The 20,630-nt window shown below is 33.9% G+C and overlaps 1 protein-coding gene across 1 annotated transcript in view; it reads right to left on the bottom strand.

Annotated features, from left to right (window-relative positions):
• Positions 1-3,509: 3,509 nt before the first annotated feature.
• The window catches only part of sim (bHLH transcription factor single-minded), a 58,803-nt gene continuing 41,682 nt past the window's right edge, over positions 3,510-20,630 (bottom strand). Inside the window, exons 5-8 of the mRNA XM_088260249.1 lie at positions 19,205-19,383; positions 5,966-6,072; positions 4,864-5,011; positions 3,510-4,179 (exon numbers count right to left, since the gene is read on the bottom strand). Of these exons, the coding sequence (XP_088116375.1) occupies positions 3,585-4,179; positions 4,864-5,011; positions 5,966-6,072; positions 19,205-19,383 (1,029 nt within the window). The 3' untranslated portion in view covers positions 3,510-3,584. The remainder of the gene's footprint in view (positions 4,180-4,863; positions 5,012-5,965; positions 6,073-19,204; positions 19,384-20,630) is intronic.

Here is a 20,630-nt window from a genome sequence, read left to right as displayed (position 1 = left end):
TACAAATCTACATTATAAATAACTAATGATAGTCTATAAATATAAGAGTATTAAAAATTCAGAGTACAGGAAAAAAATCTAGCAAAAGTTGGCGTTTTTTCTCTTCTAAATGTTATTTTACATTAAAATAGGGTAAGCGGTCGTATTGTTGACACCCTTCCTGTTATTGACACTTTTGAATTCACCTTGAATTACTTATTTATTTATAATCCATCATACACATAATTACTAATTACAATAAAGTGCCCTACGCAGCTTGTGTCTGCCTGGTATTCCGTCTCAGGACTTAAGATTTCGATTGAGTACTGTATATAACAATTCTTTGAGACTACAAGTGCTCCATATAAATAGCTTACATAGGTAAAGTAAGTAATAATATATGGTTGAACACTTTCCTCATATATTTATTGATTTGGCGTTTAATTTGTAGAACTCCATTTTAATTTATGTAATAATTTTTAAATAAAACATTTTTAAATCTACATATTTACATAACGATATGGCACAGGTTTTATGTAGGTGTATGACAAATTTATATATTTAAACTAAATTCTAAGTGTTTTTTTTGTTGTTGATCAAGAGTTAATTTTATGAAAATTGTAATATGTTTACATTCTTAATTTTTCTATCTTTTTTGTGTGTATATTAAAATGTGGTTAAAATCGTTAAAAACAATAAAAAATGTATTACTAAAGAACTACACCGACAAGACACACAAGGTGGCTTGGTGGGTCTCTGCAAAAAAATTGTTTTAAATATGTTTCAAATTGTGATTTGAAAAAATGCATACAATTTATGTTAATAAAAATAATAAAAAAACGAAATTTTACTAAAACGAAAAACAGACACCGCCATACGTCATCAAATTTTACGTAATCGGGTGTGTTATGGGGCGTATCTCTTTATGTATCTAATCTATAGAGCTGTAATAGTACCTAGTAGTGTGGATTCGTTTCTGTGACGTCATTCGTTGCCAACTTGCGAAAACAACGTTTTTACGAAGGCGAATTTTGCAAATAAAAATATTGATTATATCGGCTGTTATAAACACTTCACGAGTCTTACACAATCCTTTATAGGTTAAGTATGTGAAATTAGATATTCCTCCCGACTGATAATACCCTATTATATACACACTTGTTATACGAGTATATGTTTTTATTTTATTTTCATTAGTTAGCTAGATTTAAAAATAACGATCACATTCCATATCAGTCTGCGGTTACTAAAAACCGATTCGATCTTCCTATTTTTCTACTTTACTAACAAATATTTTTTTCTACGCATCAAATTCCAATAAATATTCTAAAACGAAATACCGTTCGCGGATAACACGTGTGGCTTCTCGCACAGCCGGTCGCGTACTGAATTGTTTGAGATATAATATACTGTAAACCCCTCTATAACGTTGAGATAGGTACCGCGTTATCGGAGGGAACGTTGTAAGAAGTTTATGTTTTAAATTGTATTTTTACATTTTGACCAGCGGAAATTAGGCAGTAGGTACACAACGGAGTCCTAGTTCCAACTCTAATGTATGGAAGTTAAACATGGAGTTGGCAAAAGAAGGATGAAAGTAGAATGAATGCAGTCGAAATGCGATCTCTCAGAAAAATGTGCGACAAAACGATGTATGATAGATGTGCGAATAGTGAAATAAGGAAATAATGCAAGGCTGAAATAAGCATTATCGATAAAATTAAGAAAGGTGTGTTGAGATGGTTTGGACATGTAGAACGAATGAGTGCGGAAAGAACGGTTAAACAAATTCATGAGGCGAATGTAATTGGAAAAAGGACCAGAGGACGTCCGAGAAAAACATGGCACTATCAGGTATGCCAAATACTTAAAAGTGGTTAGGTTTGGAGTCGTAATAATCGGCGGGTATGAATGAGGAGATGCATGAACGTGGAAGAGGCGAAGAATGTTTGCAGAGGCAGAGTGGCATATTATTCTCTCTGCTTACCTCTGCGGAGAAGCGGAATGACGGTTAGTTAGTTAGTTAGTTATACCAGCGGAAATGACTCAAATGAGTTATCATTATATCAAAATATAATTTAAAAACATGTACCCTCTATAACGTTCTCTCCGATAACGATCTCTCCGTTATAGGGGGGTTTACTGTATTTGGCTAATAAATTTGAGAGTACACCCTTATTAAGCTAAAAAAAAAGTTTTATACAAATGCTTAATTTTTATATTTAAAACGACAACTACACAATATAAATAATAATAATCAAATCAATGAAAAATGTTACATTTTAAAAGTGAACGCATTTCTTTTCAAGGCAAAACGATTCTAAGGTACATTTTTCATTTTAAATTACTATAATTAGACATTTTAAAGAATTATGATTATGTACAAGCGATTTACAATTCTTCTTCTTCTTTTTCCTAAGAAGATTTATAATTAATTAATAATTCGACTATTAAATATTCATACTACATATCTCATAATAATAAAATAATAAAACCCTTATCCGCACCCCAATGGTGCATAGGGCACTGTGTCATATTAACCCAGTGTTATCTTGATCGTTTACACATGAAGGAAAGGTGATCAGCCCTCCGCTTCAGGTACCAGTCCATGGTGATATTGAATAAATATTACAGTGTAAAAATCACTAATATTTATTTTACCCCCCTTGGGAATCGAACCCGGGACCTCCAGAACGGTAGCCGAACGTGCTGACCATTACACTACGGAGGCGGACAAATATATTTACACGTTTAAAATACTTCTAAATTCAACAGATTGCAAAGCACCACAAGGGCGCTTATCCACAATGTGTCTGAATTTTACCGTCCGGCAGTCCGGTTTTGAAAAATGAAAGCGACTACGACAGTTTAGCGTGATCGAATTTACGCGCAACGTGTTCACGCACCGATCAAGAACACCGATCTGAAGATAGATGGACAAAAGCACAAGCCAATCCAAGCCAATCATCGTTTTAAAACGCTAACTGACGTGCCGGACGGTAAAATGTAATTTCGTGTTGTGAACAAGCGCCCTAAGGGTGTAGTAATTTCCAATGTGAAGAATATCACCCCCAAGATAACGATGTAGGATGGAAGTCTTGGGAGACGACTAAAAGACAACTAAAAAAATTAGCAGAACGATGAAGGTTGAGAAAAAAACAAGATATTGGAAGTACAGTATAACGAGCGTATAACCTCTTATAACGAGCGAAAAAATATGAGAAAAAGTTGCTTCTTTAACGAGGGACATTTCGCATAATGAGTTACAGAGAAAATGTAAGGGACTTAAATGGCCCTCCTGAACATTTTACGTTTTGTTAGTTGGTCACTTTCTCCTGTACGACTACGATATATATATATATATATATATATATATATATATATATATATATATATATATATATATATATATATATATATATATATATATATATATATATATATATATATATATATATATATATATATATATATATATATATATATATATATATATATATATGTATATATATATATAAAATTAAATAGTATTTTTTTGTACGTTTGAATGATGTTTGATCAGCAACTGATGCACACATTTATGAGTCCATATCTTTACTGCGGCATCATCCCAAGACGTACTCGTCATTGATGCCGTGAGGATGCTGATACTGCTGGGTCGTGGTGACGATGACACTCGTATACGCGGGCGGCGGGGCTGGCTGGTGGGTGTAGCACTGCAGCTGCTGGAAGTGTCCTTCTTCTTGGAGATACACAGGAGCTGGTGGAATATTGACCAGCAGTCTACCATCAGCGCTTTCTGCAGAACTGCAAGACGAAGACCCGGCAGAAAATGGTCTCTGTTGGTTTGAGAGGTTGCTGTGGTCTGCCGTGTCACCATACCCTCCATTATAGAACAGCTCATGGTATCCTCCATCGTTTGGAACCTGGTTTCCAAGGTCTTGCAAGAGGTCGACAGGATATTCTGAATAGTGGAATCCACTCCCAGAATCGCTGAATTCTCCCGAGAACTTATCTACGGAGCTGACGTGGTGGATCTGATGCCCTGCGTGGCTGTGGTGGTTCTGCACTGGTCTTGGCGGGATAGCGTCACAGGCTGGGGGGTTTGGCTGTATTTCTACTGACACGGGAGCCGTCGGAGAAGGCAAAGAGGCTGAACCTTGCTCGGACGTCAGGAGGAGTTCTTTCGCTTCGATGTCACTGTCGAAACAATACAAATCATCATCAAACACTGATATTTTAGCAAGGATGTTCATCATTCTTGTACATCTTTATTGCATTGATTTTTGGAACTTGTTTATATGCAATGGTCTTGGATCCCTTTATGTGGGTAGGATACTTTATGCTGGAGTGTATCATTAGAGACAAAATAAAAAGACACGCATTCGTGGAAGCCTGGGTGTACCGGGCATCAATATTAAGGTAGAGGAAAGGCAAATGAGATGGTATGGGCACAAAGGATGCAGAGAACCTGATCATTAATGAAATGCTTACATGGTCAGCTGGAGTGTCCCTTAGAGACAAAATAAAGAGTTCACGCATTTGTGGAAGCCTGGCTGTAACAGGCATCACAATATTAAGGTAGAAGAAAGGCAATTGAGATAGTACGGGCACATAGGATGCAGAAAACCTGATCATATTGTTAATAAGGCAATCGCCATGGATCTTCCTCGAAAGACTAGACCAAAGAATTCATGGATGCTGCAGAGAGATAACATGATTCGAAGGCATGGCCTGGTTGACGTTATCCATGAAAGAAGGTCCTACAACCTGAGGACGAGGAGAGCTGACCCCAGCAGTCTACAAAGACCTTTTACTATATAGACTATTACTAAATGGGATATGGGATTAGGTGATCAGTGAATGAATCATCAATGTGGTTACCTCAGCACGTAATTGACCGAGACGATGCAGTGAGGTCTGGAGCTTCTGGAATTGTGGACGATGGTGGCATAGCTTTGCATCCACACCCAACCACCGCCCTTCGTGAGGAACCGGTAGTATTTGGAGGTGACTTGGCCTTTGGAGAGTACTGAAATAATAAAAAATGAACGATTATACTTTTGTAATTCTAATGTCAAGGACAATTACTCTCAAGTGAAAAAGAATAATTTTCATATAATTTTTTTTTGTTGACATCTCATCCCAAATGAAGAAGAATATGGAAGTCTGGGCATTTACGGGGCTGATGACCGTCATAGGCTGGTTTAAGTGGTCACTTTACACACGTGGAACATTCACACCAATTCTACCCATTATTGACAACCACACTACTCAAATTCTTGGAAGTTCTATATATGAACCAATTTAGAAATATTGTTCTTGAATACATGAATACATACATATATAAATATGTGGATATATATATATATATATATATATATATATATATATATATATATATATATATATATATATATATATACATATATATATATATATATATATATATATTAATATTAATATATATATATATATATATATATACATATATATATATATATACATATATATATATATATATATATATATATATATATATATATATATATATATATATATATATATATATATATATATATATATATATATATATATATATATATATATATATATATATATATAAATATATATATATATATATATATATATATATATATATATATATATGTATATGTATATATATATATATATATATATATATATATATAATGTAAATTAGTTCAAATTAGTTGTTATATAAGCTAACTAAAAAAAAATATGCCTGCCGATAGAAGAGAAGACCTGCAGAAGCAGGTGACAAGGGTGTATATTGTGTGCTAGGAAAGTGATTTGTTGATGAATGTTGTAAATTTAAAGTTATGGTTTTTGAAAGAGATTAATGTAAATCTGGGTTTAAAGTATTAGTGTATTATTAGTTTAAATTGATATAAAATCACTACCAAAATTTGGCTTGGAAAAGCCAAGAATAAGCTGGTCAACTTACAAGTATAATGGGCGTATCTCATATGGTGTATATCTGTAGCATGGATGAAATTGTAGAGCGTTTTCTCGATCAGGTCTTGGGGCTCGTATCCTGTGAGTGCTGCAACCCTGGGAACAAAAATATCATAATAATAATGTAATAAGGTAATGCATTGAAAATGCTAGGATTTGTTCTGCGTACTGCCAGGGTTTTCCAAAATACCCGCGTGCTGAGAACTCTTTATAACTCCTTGGTGCGAAGTAGACTCGAGAGTGACTCCATGATTTGGGGGCCACATGAGCTTAAGTACTCTCTTATGGTAGAGAAAGTCCAAAAGAAGTTTCTGAGGTATCTCTACATGAGAGAGTACGGCTATTATCCTTTGCTCTACCCGACCCAGTTTCTCCAGGGTATGCTTGGCTACAATAGTTTAGAGACTAGAAGGAATGTGTATTTGATTACGCATTTTTATCGATTGTTGCGCGGTATGATCGATAATCCTGAAATCATCCGGAGCATTGGTCTGTATGTTCCCGAAAGTTACCTAAGACAGCGTCGGCATAGATTGTTTCACATTCCTATACACAGGACCAACCTGCCGATGGTTATGCCTGTAGGAAAAGCTACCGCTTTGTTGAACAATATCACATTGGATATTGATCTGTTCCATGTGTCCGAAGGAGTTTTCCGAAGCGGGATTCTTCTACACCTTTAAGTCTTCTTGCTTACTTTTAATATATACGCCTTGAATATTGTTTGTTATGTATATATTATTTTTTTATTGAATAAATTGAAATTGAAATTGAATAAATTGAAATCAATCGATACTATTAATTACCATAAAACAGAATTGGTGAATGTTACACGTGTGGAAAGTGATCACTTTAGTACACAACCATGATACAACCATGGTCATTTACGGGGCTGACGACCGTCATAGGCTGGTTTGTGATCACTTTACACACGTGTAACATCCACCAATTCTACCAATTCATCTCACCAATAGATGTCTGTAGTGAAGTTCTGGTGATTCAAGAACAATGTTTCAAAATTGGTTAATATATATATAGAACTTCCAAGAATTTGAATAGTGTGGTTGTCAAAAATGTGTAGAATTGGTGAATATTACAAGATAATCCAGGTTTTGTGAACAAGTATTTTGGACACACTAAAAATGTTGTTTTAAAAAAAAAGGTTATGCCATTTTTTTCATATTCATTTATTCTAATGATTAAAATGATTAAAGAAAACACTTGTTTTTTACCACATGAGTTTTATTATAGACTACATGTTTCAGAAGTTAAACTTCCATCATTCAGGTCTGTGGTAAAAAAATAAGTGTTTTCTTTAATCATTGTAACATGTCTTACCACAAAGTTAATGCCGAAACAATAAATAAAATATTAATTTATTCACTCTGTCTAACCGTTCGGAGAAGCGTCATTATATTTAGCTGGTTTACTTATATTTATATTGCCGAGAAAAAATAATTGCAGTATGTCTTATAAAAATAATCACAGTAAGGGTCGTGCCAACCGGCACCCCCTCTGTGTAAATGCAGAACCACTACGGCAAACAGCTAAGTGCTGCGGAGAGCTCTCGATAGCGAGGACGTGCCTAATCTGTCTCCTGGAGCCTCCCTTGCCACCCACCCCACTCGAACCACCCTGAAACATCCCATGGCCTCCCACCCCATAGCGCTGAGTCCAGGCTCTATGGCGGAATGAAGTTTACATTTGCAATATCTAAAGTCGATTTGTAATATCTAGACTGACCGGTGCATTTCGTGGTAACAAAACATCGTAACATCGCTCGCGGCGAGCATACGTTATGACGTTACGGCATTGCTGACTGACTGGCTAGTGGCCTTGTGCTCTGTGTTGTCATATCGCTCACTCCTTTCAAGAACGTCATAAATAATAAATCGTCAATTTTCAGTTGTGCATGTTTTCGGAATGCCCAGAAAATGTAGTATATTCCAGCAAAAGAGGCATATTTTTAACTTAATGTTTACCCGCTACAGGGTAGAAAGTGTGGTTTTTGCATTTTGAAGAAAAGGTATTGTTCAATTATGTTTTTAAATATACAAAATATTTTTCAAATGGAGAAAAAACCTTCAGGTTTTACCTTAAAAGATCTGTTGCACAGCAATAAGGTCAGTGGCTTGATATTTATTTTTAATACATTGTATTATATTAATAAACTTTAAAAACGTTCTCCTGATAATCAAGTTTTTTTTATTTGTGACGTTCTTGAAAAGAGTGAGCGATATGTCACACCAAAAAATCTGAAAATCTGAATCAATAACCCGAAATCTGTATGAATCCTTGTAACATTGCATTCGTACTGTAGTTAAAATGTCGGACGACGAAGACGTGATTCTTGGTTCTGTGATTTTAATAAATTACTGCTTACTCCAAATGAAGGAAAAAAAATATAGTGCCAATCCCCACAAATTCCCCGCAGTTTGGGGAATTTCCCACAGATTGGCAACCCTGTACTAACCTAAAATTGCATCCGACATTTTGATTTTTCAATCTTCTTTAAGATAATGTCTAGCTTACATGGGTCGCATGTTTTGAATTTAGTAATGACGCCATTTTTTTAATACAAAAGAATAATAAAATACATATACAGGCACAAAAAACGCGCTTAGAGTGTCAGAAATGAAGACTCTGAGACAAGGGTGGGCAACCCGCGGCCCGCGGGAAGCATGCGGCCCGCCGGGTGTCGGCGTCAAGGCGTCAAGTAGTAAAGACGTTGGACTAAAGAAGAGAAGAGTAACAGAAGAACTGAGAAGTTTATAAGACAGATGGACTAGTTTTTCGTGGAATTTAAAACAGAGCCAACATGCCTGATATGCAATGATTCTGTTTCTATCTTGAAATAGTATTACATTAAACGGCATTACGAGGCTAAACATGAAAATAAGTTTGAAAAGTACCTAATTAAGTAAAGTAACTATTAATATGTTTGTAATATACGAGTAGAATGTATATAGAAACCTTGTTCTTGAATCACTAGAACTTCACTAGAGACATCTATTGGTGAGATGTTAAGAAGCTTTTCATTAAGATTTTGTGAACAAGTATTTGGACACAATCAAAATGTTGTAAATAAATTATCTGGTCAAATTATAAGCTTAAATAATAAAAATGAAAATGGTATTTTCTGGCGTTTCTCATGTGTGTGATTATAATCCAGGAATCGGACCTCACATACTAATATAAGAGTTTCTGCTTAATAAAAAGCTTCTTAACATCTCACCAATAGATGTCTCTAGTGAAGTATGTATATATATATATATATATATATATATATATATATATATATATATATATATATATATATATATATATATATATCGTGTGCTTTGAATAACAATTTTTTTTAACAGCCCGGTAAGAAATCTCATTTCTAAAATCTGGCCCGGCTACTCATAATGTTGGCCACCCATGCTCTGAGAAGTATATCAGGCAAACCCCGTCTTCCCGTATATCATTAAAAAAAAACTAAAAACTCATTTGTTTGCTAAATCATTTCGACCACCTTATTTTCCCCAATTCATTCACAGTGAAGCTCCCTTGAGGTAGTATTTAACGAAAATGGCGCTATATAAGTTATCCAAATTTATTATTTATTATTATTACTATTATTATTAAAGACTGCTAAAAAATACATCGATATAATTTCATCCACCGAAAATTTTTCGCTAGCTCGCCTTAAATCAAACAAAGGAAAGTGTATTGTGTTCCCGATAAAAAAGCGTATCCGGTTTTGATATAACAAATCGTTTCCTCACACCCTCATCCCTGATCGCGTTTCATCCCCCATACAGGGTGCAAACCAAACACTCGAGTCCTCGTACCAAATCTACAAGGGTGGCTGAACACTGAACACCCCTCGTAAAACAACAATGCACGGATTGATAGCAATTACGAACTAATGGAAGAGAAAAGGATTTGCTCCCAAGACGCCTGACAATGAATTTACATCATATTGCTTTAGGGGATGTGGCTACTTCGATTGGGGTTTTATTAGCTAACTATGTTAGAATGAGTGTGGAAAGAGCGGTAAAACAAATTTACGAGCGAATGTAGTTGAAAAGGGAGCAGAGGTAGACCGAGAAAAACTTGACACGATCTGTAATGTCAAATACCTACTTGAAAGCATCCAGGTAGGAGTCGAAATAATCGGCGGGTAGAGGCGAAGAATGTTTGCAAAGACAGAGTGGTGTGGCGTTCTATTATTTCTGCCTATTCCAGCGGGTAAGCGGCGTGAAGGTTAGTTAATTAGTTAGTTAGATAACGGTCCTGCTGGAGGTCCCGGGTTCGATTCCCAAGAGGGTCAAAATAAATATTAGTGATTTTTCAGCCTAATATTTATTTAATACATTTTGAGTGTTACAAATACTTTGTTGTAAATAAAATAACTGATCAATTTATAAGCTAAAATATATAAAAAATGAAAAGAATATTTTCTGTTTCTAATGTAAGTATGTATATGAATATAATCCAGGATTAATCACATACAAATAAAAGAGTTTCTGCTCAGTAAAATCTGTAAACCGCTTTTATCTCACCATAGATGTCTCTTTACAACATTTTGAGTGTGTCCAAATACTTGTTCACAAAATCTGGATTATCTCCAATTACAGGAGTTATTTTCTTATTATTTTTTGAGATCTCATCAAAGATGAAGAAGAATATGGAAGTCTGGGCATTTACGGGGCTGACGACCGTCATCGGCCGGTTTAAGTGATCACTTTACACACGTGTAACATTCACCAATTCTACCCATTATTGACAACCACACTACTCAAATTCTTGGAAGTTCTATATATATGAACCAATTTAGAAACCTTGTTCTTGAATCACTAGAACTTTACTAGAGACATCTATTGGTGAGATGTACGATGACGGTCGTCAGCCCCGTAAATGCCCAGACTTCCATATTCTTCTTCATCTTTGATGAGATGTCAAAAAATAATATAGATGTCTCTAGCGAAATTCTAATCAATTCAAGCGCTATGTTTCAAATTTGAACAATATTTATTTATTTATTTATTTATTGAAACGGCTGAAGCCTTTAAAGTAATACATATAATACATATATACAGTATCTAATACAAAAGTAAAAAATACACTAATAGAGAAACAAAAAGTCTTGTAACAAATAGTCTTATAACATAAAATCATAATAAAAATAAAAAACAAGATGTAAGCGCTAGTAACTACACGTCTCCTTCAAACACTATCGGCGAGCAGTAAGAGAGAGTGAAACACAACGTTTAAATTTATCCATTATAACATGGAGAAGAAATGCTGAGAAAGTATAGATTTCAAGGACGATAACAATATATTAAATAAATTTATACATTCAAAAGCATTGGCTAACATGTGAAGCCGCGGAATCGGAGAAAACATGGCATAGTTTGCATTATGTACAAATACTGCAGATACAGATTTTTGCCTAGTACCTCTTTGGCGCACGCCAAGCTTTATTTGGTTTAGGAGATCAGGGCTGTCCAAAAAATTGTTAATAATTTTATATAACAGAATCAGATCAGTGATTTCCCTATATATATATATGGAAGTTCCAAAAATTTTTGTAATGTGGTTGTCATCATGAGTAAAATTGTGAATTTTGCACGTGTTAAAGTGATCACTTAAACCGTAAGCCCTGTAAATACCCTGACTTGATATTCTTCTTCATTATGTTGAGATGCTAAAGTTTCATACATATGTAAAACATATTAACTAACTAACTAACTAACCATCACGCCGCTTCCCCGCAGGGGTAGGCAGAGAGAATAGAGCGCCACACCACTCTGTCCTTGCAAACATTCTTCGCCTCTTCCACGTTCATGCATCTCCTCATACATACCCGCCGACTGTTACGACTCCTAACCTGTCCACTTTCAAGTATTTGGCATACCTGATCGTGCCATGTTTTTCTCGGCCTTCCTCTGCTTCTTTTCCCACTAATATTCGCCTCATAAATTTGTTTTACCGTTCTCTCCTCACTCATTCGTTCTACATGTCCAAACCATCTCAACACACCTTTCTTCATTTTATCGATAATGCTTATCTCAGCTTTGCATTCCTTCCTTATTTCACTATTCGCACATCTATCATACATCGTTTTGTCGCACATTCTTCTGAGAGATCGCATTTCGACTGCATTCAGTCTACTTTCATCCTTCTTTTGCCAACTCCATGTTTCACTTATTAAATTCACGTATTAAAACATATTAAATTCAATATTTCTTCCGTGCGGAAGTAGCCAGTTGTATTATAATTACCTTTGCTCATAACAAAAGGGGAGAAATGCGATATTTACCAAAAGTTTAGCACCGAAAGTGTTTACAAAAAAACAGCTGAGCAAACAGCGATACGAGCTGTTCAGAGCGAAAATGGCGTATCTCGAATTTTTACGACTTTTCCGGGAATTTTTTGCGAGCGTTTATGCGCAAATTTACAATCGACTTTAATATTAAACATTGTAGCAGATTTATATACAACATTTTGAGTGTGTCCAAATACAAAATCTGGATTATCTGGTATTTTCTGGCGTTTCTCATGTGTGTGATTATAATCCAGGATTCGGATCTCACATACTAATATAAGAGTTTCTGCTTAATAAAAAGCTTCTTTACATCTCACCAATAGATGTCTCTAGTGAAGTTCTAGTGATTCATGAACAAGGTTTCTAAATTGGTTCATATATATAGAACTTCCAAGAATTTGAGTAGTGTGGTTGTCAATAATGGGTAGAATTGGTGAATGTTACACGTGTGTAAAGTGATCACTTAAACCAGCCTATGACGGTCGTCAGCCCCGTAAATGCCCAGACTTCCATATTCTTCTTCATCTTTGATGAGATGTCAAAAAATAATATGAAATTTATATGCTTAAAAACGTATTGTGACACCTTCTGCCCCTTGTATTTTAATAATAAAAAAAACTAGCTTACAAGGGTAGGAAGAAAGAATAGAACGCCGCAACAATTTCTATTTGGAAACAATATTCGCCTCTCCCACATTCATGGATCTCCTCATACATACATACCCGCCGATTATACCGACTTTTGACCTGACCACACGAAGTATACCATTTATTTAAAATACTTAATAATTCGAGGATTGTACGGAATATTTATGTTGGAAATTCATTATCGTAGGAACAATTCCTGGTTTTAAGTATGATTTTATAGAAAACATACATATCATGGAAATTGATTACTTAGTAGGTACATTCCCTGATTTTAAGTGGGATTTAAAGACAATTAATAATCGAAATGGATTCTTGTAGGTACATTTCCGGATTTTAAGTACGATTTTACTGACAATTTATTATGGAAATAGATTCTCGTAGGTACCTTTTGTGATTTTAAGTACATTTTGCAGAAAATTTATCATGGAAATGGACTTTTGTAGGTACATTTCCTGGTTTTAAATAAAATTTTACAGAAAATTTATAATGGAAATGGATCATCGTAATAATAATAGTAAACCTGGATAATTTATATAGCGCCATTTTCGTAAAATACTACCTCAAAGGCGCCTCACTGAATGAATTGGGGAAAATAAGTTTGTAGGTACATTTCCTGGTTTTAAGTATTATTTTACAGAAAATTTATAATGGAAATAGATTCTTGTACGTAAATTTCATGGTCTTGAGTAGGATTTTCCTGAAAAATTATAATGGAATTGGAGTATTATAGGTAGCATATCAGGCAAGAGTCTTCGAGATAGAATAAGAAACGCCAGGATCAGGAAAATATGCGAGATGGAAATGTCGTTAGGTTGGGAAGGCAACGAAGGAGACAATGGTATGCGCATGTGAGGAGAATGGAACCATCCAGACTCCCCCACATTGCACTGCACAAGGCAGACCACCAAAGAGATGAATTGACAGTTGGGAATCCACATCGCAGGAGGCTAATCCCTCTTTAAAACAGGCCACAAGGCCATACCAAGAAGAATAAGAACATGGAGATCATTTCATGTAGAGTTCTTATTTAAAAAAAAAAACAATATTTGCAGCCGGTAGATAAGTCCTTTTGCGCTGTAAAGCATCTACACCCGTGCCGTGTTTTGGTTTCTGCTTTCAGCTGGTCAATTCCAAGTTTAACGACTCCTTATACCAGGGGTGGTCAAACTTCATATTTATTTTTTATTTAAATTACATGTACAGAGAAAAAATAAGTACATTGGCGAGCTTATTGCTAAAAGCTCTATATTCCAACCAACCAAAAACAGACTAGTGATATTGGTGAAAACGCTTGTTACCTCACATACTTTTTTATTATTATTTTTTTTATTTTTTTTATTTATTTATTTCGTAGATACATAATTTTTTTTACTATTTGTATTACGGCTCTTTAGATGTTTTATTTTATTATTATTATTTTTTAATTATTTAACTTAATATTTACCAGATACAGGGCAGAAAGTGTTATTTTTGCATTTTGAAGAAAAGGTATTGTTTAATTATTTTTTTAAATGTACAAAATATTTTTCAAATGGAGAAAAAATATTCAGGTTTTACCTTAAAAGATCTATTGCACAGTAAAAAGTTCAATAAGTGGCTTTATATTTATTTTTAATACATTTAATTATATTTTTAAACTTTAAAAACGATCTCCTGAAAAATCAGGTTTTTTGATATATGACGTTGTTAAAAGGAGTGAGCGATATGTATATATATATCATCCCATCCCAACACACCTTTCTTAATTTTATCGATAATGCTTATCTCAGCTTTGCAAATTAAAGAAAATGTAAAAAAAGTAAATATAGTATACCTACATGTGCGAATGATTTAATTTATGTAATATATAATAATTTATACATAATTTATAATTTAAATGTTTGAATATAATATATCGTAGTCATACAGGAGAAAGTGACTAAGTGTATTATTAACAAAAACGTGATTATTAACTATTTGATATCTTACTAGCTTAATATTGCCAAAAATCCCAAAGCGATTTTAAACTTGGAAGTATAATATGTACAATATATTGACTTGTTAAAAATGACTAACTGCATTGATGTTTATTTTCTTGCTTGGCAAAAGTGACTTAAATAGCCCTCCTGAACATTTTTACGTTATATTTTGTTAGTTGGTCACTTTCTCCTGTACGACCACGATATGTTCATTATAACAGTATTTTATTAGGTATTTTATCAGACAGAAAGTAGGTAGGTCGCTAGGAAGAGTGACAAATGTTTGGTTATCCCTGATATTACCCAATACAATTCCCGTATTGCATTATCGGGCCGACTTAGCGCCTTAACAGAGCTGCATGGAGTTATTACGTCATCGCCAGACGCATGTGCAATAAAATGCCGTTCCGTTCCTCTAAAACCCACATTTCTTTAATACCGGCAGATTTAAAATTTTAAATTTTTTAAAATTTTTATTATGGCACAGTGGAAAATTATGATTCGTGTCACATTCTATATTGACGTCTTCTATATTTTTTGCTGATTTTATATTATCTGCCTCCGTAGTGTAATGGTCAGCACGCTCGGCTACCGTTCTGGACGTCCCGGGCTCGATTTCCAGGGGGGGTCGAATAAATAAAAGTGATTTTTTCAATCTAATACTTATTCAATACTACCCTGGACTGGTACTTGGAGCGGGGGGCTGATCATCTTTCCTTTATGTGTAAAGGATCAAGATAACACTGCGTTATATGACGCAATGCCCTATGCACCATTGGGGTGCGGATAAGAGTTTTATTATTATTATTATCATATTTTTTACTTTCTACCTTGTTAAAAGTCTACGTTATCGGAGGCCATATACATATATGACTAGCAGGCATATCGCTCACTCCTTTCAACAACGTCATTAATAAAAAAAACTTGATTTTTCAGGAGATCGTTTTTAAAGTTTGAAAACATAATGATAATATCAAGCTACTTATTGAACTTTTTACTGTGCAACAGATCTTTTTAAGTAAAACCTGAATGTTTTTTCTCCATTTGAAAAATAATTGGTTATATTTAAAAAAAATATATTAAACAATACCTTTTCTTCAAAATGCAAAAACAAGACTTTTTTCCCCGAGCAGGTAAATATTAAGTTAAAAATATGCCGCTTTTGCTGGGATATAGTACATTTTCTGGGCATTCCGAAAACACGCACAACTGAAAATTGTCGATTTTTTATTTGTGACGTTGTTGAAAGGAGTGAGCGATATATGACTTCCATATAGGCACAAAAGCAGTGACTATCCTAACTTACCTGTGTGACAAATAAAAACACAACGAGTACCTACCCTACCTTACTAAGTAGTACCAGCTTACCTTACTAACTACCTCTACTGCCTACTCTAGTAAGTATGTAGTACCTATCTTACCTTACTATCTACTCTACAAATTACGCTTATTAATTATCTGTGCACGCTAGTGCTTGAACGTTAGATAATCAAAATAATTATTTACAACATTTTAAGTGTCCAAATACTTGTTCACAAAATCTGGATTATCTCCAATTACAGGAGTTATTATTATTTTTATTTCATTACACTTCCATATCCTTCTTCATCTTTGATGAGATGTCAAAAAATAATGTGAAAATAATTATAATTTATATTTGAAATACTAACTTTGTGATTTTCTATTTTATAATTAAAGTGTAACTATGTTTAAGGTATAATAAAATATTTATAAAATCACTATAAATATTTTATTATAACTTAATTATAATGACTACCGGTTTCGAAGCTAGCCGCTTTTTTATCAAGACTTCTTCATCAGTCTTGAAAAAGAAGCGGTTAGCTTCGAAACCGGTAGACATAAAAATTAAGTTATAATAAAATATGTATAGTGATTTAAAAACTTACATTCTAATTATAAAATAAAATAATTACCTCATGTTACAAAACGTCTGGTAAAATTATTATACAATAACATGTCCAAAGGCTAAAATTGCAAAACTCTGAACGCGCGGTCTTTTTGTTTTGACATCAAAAGAAAAGTGTTGCCAATACGAAAAAAAAGGCAAACAATGGCGGGATATTTGACACCGACTGTAAAGTGTTAACAGCTGGCCGACGCGAATTGAGGTTAGGTTTCGGGTTACCATTACATCATATATAAACGTTTTTTTAGAGCTTTTTAAATCGTTTAAAATGGAGTTGTTTGCATTCAATCAGACGCTAAATTATTACTTTTGTGTGTATTGAAATTAGCACCTAGACGAAAATGTGTTGAATAACGCATTAACCATATATCGCTCACTCCTTTCAAGAACGTCATAAATCAAAAAACTTGTTTTTCAGGAGAACGTTTATAAAGTTTAAAAATATAATACAATGTTTTCAAAATAAATATCAAGACACTTATTGAACTTTTTACTGTGCAACAGATCTTTTTAGGTAAAATCTAAAGGTCATGCAATCAAATCAAAATGCAATCTCCATTTGAAAAATATTTAGTATATTTAATAAAATACTTTTTCTTCAAAATGCAAAAACATGCGCGGGTAAATATTAAGTTAAAAATATAATAAATAAATAATAAAACCCTTACCGCACCCCAATGGTGCATAGGGCACTGCTTCATATAAACGCAGTGTTATCTCGATCGTTTACACATGAAGGAAAGGTGATCAGCCCTCCGCTTCAGGTACCAGTCCAGGGTAATATTGAATAAATATTAGAGTGAAAAAATCACTTATATTTATTAAACCCCCCTGGGAATCGAACCCGGGACCTCCAAAACGGTAGCCGAGCATGCTGACCATTACACTACAGTTAAAAATATACCTCTTTTTATTAAATTATAAATATATTTATATATATATATATATATATATATATATATATATATATATATATATATATATATATATATATATATATATTTATATATACACTTTGTAAAATATAATTGAATATATATAAATATATATATATATATATATATATATATATATATATATATATATATATATATATATATATATATATATATATATTCAATTATATTTTACAAAGTGTACTTAACTTAAGACCCAGCTTTCGTTAAGCCGCAAATTAATTTTCTCTTAATCCAGGTAACATTTAACGTAATTGATTTACGTATATGTATTCTAAAAAAAACAACATTCAATATAACCGTAGTACTTGAACTTTGATGTGTTACTTGAGCCCAGTACAAAAAAATAGATCTGTATTTGGTCTACAATAATGAACGTATCGACATGATTCATTGTTTCCCTGACAGGTGACACTTCGCTCACTCCTTTCAAGAACGTCATAAATCAAAAAACTTGATTTTTCAGGAGAACGCTTTTAAAGTAAAAAATAGAATTCAATGTATTAGAAATAAATATCAAGCCACTTACTGAACTTTTTACTGTGCAACAGATCTTTTTAGGTAATAGATAGACATGATTCATTGTTTCCCTGACAGGTGGCACTTATTGTCACGATACGTTCGTTATTGTAGATCGAATACAGATTTAAATATTTTTTTTTGTACTGGGCTCAAGTAACACATCAAAGTTCAAGTAGCCCCGTTCTACGGTACATTCTAAAAAAAAATATTCTGAACGCATTCTGAGTTGAAAGCTTGAAATCTAGGCCTTAATAGATGTATTATTTTGGGAAATAAAAAGACCTTGTTTTTTGATCAACTCACATTTTTATTAACCGACTAGCTTTGTTATTCTTATTATTCTAATATGAAATGAACGCGATGTTTTGCCTATATAAAAGGCAACGAAGCTAGTCGGCTAATAAAAATGTGAGTGGATAAAAAAACAAAGTCTTTTTATTTCTCAAAATAATATATCAATATGATTAACAAAGTTAATGCAGTTAACTCCGCCTCCGTGGTGTAATGGTCAGCACGCTCGGCTACCGTTCTGGAGGTCCCGGGTTCGATTCCCAAGGGGGGTCAAATAAATATAAGTGATTTTTTCACTGTAATATTTATTCAATGTTATTACCCTGGACTGGTACCTGAAGCGGAGGGCTGATCACCTTTCCTTCATGTGTAAACGATCAAGATAACACTGCGTTTATATGACGCAGTGCCCTATGCATCATTGGGGTGCGGATAGGGGTTTTATATTATATTTTTATAAGTTAATGCAATCAATATTCGAAACTTAATAGATGTTTTTATGGATATAGGTCGAAAAAGCCCAAACTCGAGTGACTTGGAGTCATTGGAAGAGATTTACTTTATCCAGCTGTGGAGAGACGACTGAAAAAGAAAAATACTTGGGTATTTACCTGGCGTCCAGGAATATTATCTTGAGGTCTAGGCTCGCTCGGAACATGAACATGTTGTGGTGCATCTTCAGCTCTGTGACAGCAGAGGGGGGCAGCGAGTGTCCGACCGCCACGAGCCCCAGCAGCCGCAGGCCCCCGGCCAAGGGGCGCGCCTTCAGGTACCCCGAGCAGTGGATCACCTGCGAGGAGTCATGCGACCCTGGTTAGATGGTTTGACGAGAAATTGCATATATATGCGCTGGTAAAGTCATCAACATCCTCTAAAACAATGTTCTTATTCTTTTATCAATTCGCTCACTCCTTTCAAGATCGTCATGAACCAAAAAACTATATTTTTAAGTAGAACGTTTCTAAAGTTTAAAAATATAATACTATGTATTAAAAATAAATATCAAGCCGCTTATTGAACTTTTTACTGTGCAACAGATCTTTTTAGGTAAAACCTGAAGGTTTTTTCTCCATTTGAAAAATATTTAGTATATTTAAAAAAATAATTAAACGATACCTTTTCTTCAAAATGCAAAAACAACACTTTCTGCCCTGTAGCGGGTAAATATTAAGTTAAAAATATGCCGCTTTTGCTGGGATATAGTTCATTTTCTGGGCATTCCGAAAACATGCACAACTGAAAATTGTCGATTTTTTTTATTTATAACGTTCTTGAAAGGTATTATTATTCTTTTTGTGGGAGAAACACCAAGGTGAAATTTTCAGGGAAATAAAATGCCTTCCCCACCTAACGACATCTTCCATCACGTATATTTCTCTTACCCTGGTGTTCTTTATTCCATCTCGTAGACTCTTGCCCGATATGCTCCTTAGAGTCTTCATTTCTTACCCTCTTAGCGCGTTTTTTGTTACTTGTAATTACAGTATCGAACAGATTAATTGGAACAAAACTTTTATTCCGTATTTTCAACATTCTTTAAAAAAAATTGCAGGTGTTCCTCGTATTATGGACCAGGGCTGCTTCTTTCAGTGACTGAGATGATGAATAGCGAGAAGTATCACCCAATTCTACTGGAAAAGATACTACCAGAGATACCAAAACGAAGGTATAATGGTAATGGAATATTTCAGCAGGATTTAACCCCCTGCCACAAAAAATTATGAATTTATCACACAAAAACAATGAACTGTGATGGACTGGTCAAGAATTTTTCCAGACATAAACCTAGAAAATCTATCGGCAATCTGTAAGAATCAGCTCTCCAAAATTGATTGCACTACGGTGGAAAAGCTCATTTTGTCCGTAATTCATGTATGGTTTCGAGACGAAAAAATGGCATCGAAAAACCTTATATAATAGATGCCAAGAAGAGTAAAATCTATGATTGAGCCCAAATGAGATCATATTAGCTATTAATTTGTGATATAACCTTTAAACAAAAGATTTTACAAAACTTTTTACGAAAATACAACAAAT

This window comes from Brachycentrus maculatus, unplaced genomic scaffold (genome assembly GCF_059751285.1).
Source record: "Brachycentrus maculatus isolate JH-2025_06_01 unplaced genomic scaffold, ASM5975128v1 h1tg000130l, whole genome shotgun sequence".
Lineage (NCBI taxonomy): Eukaryota > Metazoa > Arthropoda > Insecta > Trichoptera > Brachycentridae > Brachycentrus > Brachycentrus maculatus.
Note: the sequence above shows the minus strand (reverse complement) of the source record. Positions and strands in the feature narration are given on the sequence as shown.